This window comes from Triplophysa dalaica, chromosome 18 (assembly GCF_015846415.1).
Source record: "Triplophysa dalaica isolate WHDGS20190420 chromosome 18, ASM1584641v1, whole genome shotgun sequence".
Lineage (NCBI taxonomy): Eukaryota > Metazoa > Chordata > Actinopteri > Cypriniformes > Nemacheilidae > Triplophysa > Triplophysa dalaica.
Window position 1 is genome coordinate 12970678 of NC_079559.1, and position 4632 is coordinate 12975309.

A 4632-nucleotide genomic window follows, 5' to 3' on the forward strand; every position below is an offset into this window, starting at 1 on the left:
TGATTGAGGCGTTTTATTAAAATAAATATTTATATTTATTAGCACAATTAACTTTTGTAGCGAATAGTTTAATTTTGTATACACACGAATGGGGAATGAGAGCAAAACTACAAACAAGTCGAGCAAACAGTTGCAATTCTGTCAAAACAATACACGCGAGGTTGAATTTGAATGAATAAAACTCCTTTCTCTATTCCCACAATGGCTGGACCGTGAAAAGCATCCGTTGCGTAAAGGGGGACACATCGCCACTGCAAGGCTACCGGACGCCGTATGCTCGTCCTCGGTGAGAGATTTGCCACTTGCGCGCGCGTAAGAGCGTAAAAGTCTGACACGCTGTTGTAAACGGAGAATATAACAACAACAAATGGCCAGGCAGCAATTTAGTGTGATCTCGCGGTAAGGCTGTGAGGAGGATTTGAGGTCTACACAGGCAGTTCCGCACGGTTTAAGGATAATCAGTGTGTCAGTTTGGGCTTTCTTATGTAAAGCAGCTGTCTTTGAAGGCGGATCTTTTGGCAGGTTAGTTCGGGACTGAAGCGGAGGAGCTCAGACAGACACAGACTGAGCGCGAGCAACTGTAGACAAGTGTCTGGAGGAAATATTCGTCGGTTTACGGACACATTCAATCATATTTGCGTGAGCTCCGCGATTGCGACTAAACGACCCGGTGTCGTGCGCTGTGTGATGGAAACCGGTTGAGTTTGGATACTTTGCGGAGGATGAACGTGGAAAGCAGCGCGAGGAGTTGAAGTGAAGACCGTGAGGGAAATAGACGGTCAACATAATCTCACTGGAGTTTACGAAGGATTTGTCAGCCTATGTGTGGATTGAACATAAACGAAAGCCTCCATGTGACATGCAGTGACATTTTTGAGTAATGTTTTTCATAACATCAAGATTCTATACGGAGATGCCAGATATTTGTGAACTGTGCGTCGTCTGAAACAATGTTATCAACTCATTTCTGACTGCAAGAAAAATGTGTCAAGTTTTTATCTGACGCAGTTTCATCCTTAAAGTTTTTTGGGGGGTACATCACAAAAAGCAACAATGAAGCGACTTCTCTAAGCAAAAAGATTTCAACGCTTTTCCGAAAGACATCTCTCACTTTTTTCCTGCTGCATGAGTTAAGATACATTTAAGATGTTTGGTGCCACATTTGGACTGGACGCTCTCAGCGTTGTGCTACTGTGCGTGGCCGGAGTTTGTTCTGCTATCAGTTCCATAGACCCGGACCGTCCTGGAGCAGGAAGATGCCAGGAGATCACGATTCCTCTTTGTAAAGACATCGGCTACAACTTGACAGTAATGCCAAACTTAATGGGACATGAGGATCAAAGTGAAGCGGCCATTAAACTGCACGAGTTTGCGCCGCTTATCGGAATCGGCTGCCACAGCCATCTGAAGTTTTTCTTGTGCTCGCTCTACGCTCCCATGTGCACGGAGCAGGTATCCACACCCATCCCGGCGTGCCAAGTAATGTGTGAGCAAGCGAGGCAGAAGTGTTCTCCAATCATGGAGCATTTTAATTTCCAGTGGCCTAAATCGCTGAACTGCTCCAGGCTGCCAAACAAAAATGACCCCAATAACCTCTGCATGGAGGCGCCTAACAATGGCACAGATGAGCCCCTGAAGGGGTCCCACACTCTGCCGCCCGACTCCAGACCCCCTCGTCTGGGCAACAGTCAAGAACTTCCTATTAAAGAGAGAGTTGGAAAGACGACGTGCAGCAACCCTGGAAAGTTTCATTATGTGCAGAAGAGTGAGTCATGTGCCCCCAAATGTTACTCCAACGTTGATGTGTACTGGAGTCAGGGAGACAAGCGTTTCTCTATGGTGTGGATCGCCATCTGGTCCATACTCTGCTTCATCTCCAGCGCCTTTACCGTTCTCACCTTCCTTATCGATCCACAGCGCTTCAAGTACCCTGAGCGTCCCATCATCTTTGTCTCAATGTCTTACTGTGTGTACTCAGTGGGCTTTCTTGTACGGCTTTTTGTGGGGGTTGAAAACGTGGCCTGCGACCGTGATACCGGCATGCAGTACATCATCCAGGAAGGCTTGGAGAGCACTGGATGCACTATAGTGTTCCTTATTCTGTATTATTTTGGCATGGCCAGTTCTCTGTGGTGGGTCATACTTACTCTCACATGGTTCCTGGCAGCTGGAAAAAAATGGGGCCATGAGGCCATCGAAGCCAACAGCAGCTACTTTCACCTGGCAGCATGGGCCATACCCGCCATCAAGACCATCATGATTCTGGTGATGAGGAAGGTGGCAGGAGATGAGCTCACAGGGGTGTGCTACGTCGGCAGCATGGACGTTAAAGCCTTGACCGGTTTCGTTCTCATTCCCCTCTCTTGCTACCTCATCATCGGCACTTCCTTTCTACTCTCAGGGTTCGTGGCACTCTTTCACATCCGCAAAGTTATGAAGACCGAGGGAGAGAACACGGATAAGCTGGAGAAGCTGATGGTCAGGATCGGCGTCTTCTCGATCCTTTACACGGTTCCTGCCACTTGTGTCATCGCTTGCTATTTTTACGAGCGACTCAACATGGATTACTGGAAGATCCTTGCGAGTGAGGAGAAGTGCGTGGAGGACGGTAAGAGTGGCGAGGAGTGCGTGATGAAGACCTCCATTCCGGCTGTGGAGATTTTCATGGTTAAGATTTTCATGTTGCTGGTGGTGGGGATCACCAGCGGCATGTGGATCTGGACCTCCAAAACACTGCAGTCCTGGCAGAACGTTTTCACTCGCAAACTGAAGAAAAAGACCAGGAGGAAGGCAGCTTGTGTATTCACGGGCAACGGACCTTACCTCAAGCCTCTGAAAGGACATAAAACCAAGTACGAACCAGCAGGTCCTCCCGCCACGTCTGTATGAGCTGGCGCTCTCTACGGCCAAACAAGAAAATGCTGGACTTGGAGTAAACAAACTGTTTTCTAAAGTCAAGAATCAGTGGAGGACTCATATTTCTTTTTAAAAGATGCTCCCGCAGATTTTTTTTCTAAATCTGTGTGAATATACGAGATCAATGTCTGCTTAGCCTTTAGCTCTTAGTGCTTACTATTTGGGGAAACTTGGCAGACTTTGGAGACTGTTTTCTCGGACAAATAAGGGAGCCGGACCCTGTTGTTGTCATGACTTTGGGATGCCTGTATCATGTGCAATAGTTGTTTCCCTTAGTGACAGAGAGAAATACACTCGGATACTGTAGGGCTGTGATTAAAGACAATGAAAGGACTCGACAAACAATGGGCATGAATGGCTCAGGGAAAAGCGGCTCCTCTGTGGCGTGGTCGTGTGGCTTTTCAATGGAAATGAAGGCTGTGTCATACACAACTGCATTGACATTGGAGTGCAGCTGCTCAATACGGCCTCAGTGTAGAATGAACTGTCCATTGTCAGGCCTCTCCTTGGGACAAAGTAAATCTTTAAGCACTAAATATTGCAGACACAAAGAGAAAACTTGTTATTTGTGTTGTTTTTTTACAGTGAGTTCATGACCCCTGGTTTGTTTTGTTATTCTCCTTTTATGCCTCACAGACATTTGTGTATATTTCTAAAGGTTCATATTTTATAAGAATAAAGACATTTTAGTTTTAAACATTTTGAAATTGATGTTTCTGATTCACAAAGCAACCTGATCATTTGTGTGAATATATGCTTTAAACGCTTTAAACCTTCACAAAGTAGGACGACTCTTGTCAAATCTGATTTTAAAAGCAAGTCTATTGAGAATTACTCGACTCACAAGATAACATTAATATTCTTCATAAGTCATTCTTTTCAAAACATCCTTTAGGTAAAAAACGTAACCCAAGGCTTAAGCCATTGGTATGATCAGTCCACTGAGTGAAAGTATTGGTGATGGTCATGTTTGTAGTCTTGTACAACCATCATAGGAGATTGACTTGATACATCAGAGATCTCAGGTCAAAGGATACAGGTCTTGTGCTCATATGCATGTAGTTCTGGACTAAAATAATGCTCTACCAATTGGGCTACAGTAGAAAAGTAGATCCCAAATATAACATTTATCAAAAATATGAATAAAGGCTTTGTTCTCTTCTCTACACAAAGACTCTTTAGAAAAATCTCTAGCTTTTATACTTCTATCTTATTAAAATAAATCTATTCACTTCCATCTTTCATTGATAAACAATACTGAAGTATAGTCTTTAAAGTTTGTTATGTTTTGGTCTCCAGGTTTTGAGGGATTTTCACCTCTGTTTTATTTGTAACATCAAATTGGGTCATTTTTGAAGTATAGCCTTTGATTTAGCCTTTTGTTTTTTTCCCCGTTGCAGAGCTGAATGTTAAAGAAGTCTGTTATTACAATAACATGAGAGTATCGTGTATGCTCATTTTATTAAAAATTATATTAAGCTTAGCTTCTGATGATCATAAAAGGGAGATTTGACAACTCTTGGGGAATTCACATTACCCTCAGCTAATAAACAAAAGGCACGGGGGCAATCAAAAAAGTTACATATTATGTGTAACAATAGTACTTTTGTGATGTTATGTGCTATTCTTAAAAATACAATGTCATTGGTCCTAATGTGGGTAGATGCAACAATAGGGGCACCAAAAAAAAGTGAAAAAAAAAGTATTGAACTACTG

The 4632-nt window shown here is 43.5% G+C and overlaps 1 protein-coding gene across 1 annotated transcript; it reads left to right on the top strand.

Moving 5' to 3' along the window:
* The first annotated feature begins 287 nt into the window (after positions 1-287).
* On the top strand, positions 288-3615 carry fzd10 (frizzled class receptor 10). Its single transcript, XM_056730041.1, has one exon. It carries the CDS (start codon positions 1147-1149, stop codon positions 2887-2889), a length of 1743 nt encoding a protein of 580 aa, XP_056586019.1. The 5' UTR covers positions 288-1146; the 3' UTR covers positions 2890-3615.
* The last annotated feature ends 1017 nt before the right edge of the window (positions 3616-4632 follow it).

Excerpts from the sequence above, each read along its gene's own strand:
- fzd10 (XM_056730041.1), top strand. The coding sequence starts at position 1,147 with ATGTTTGGTGCCACATTTGGACTGGACGCTCTCAGCGTTGTGCTACTG.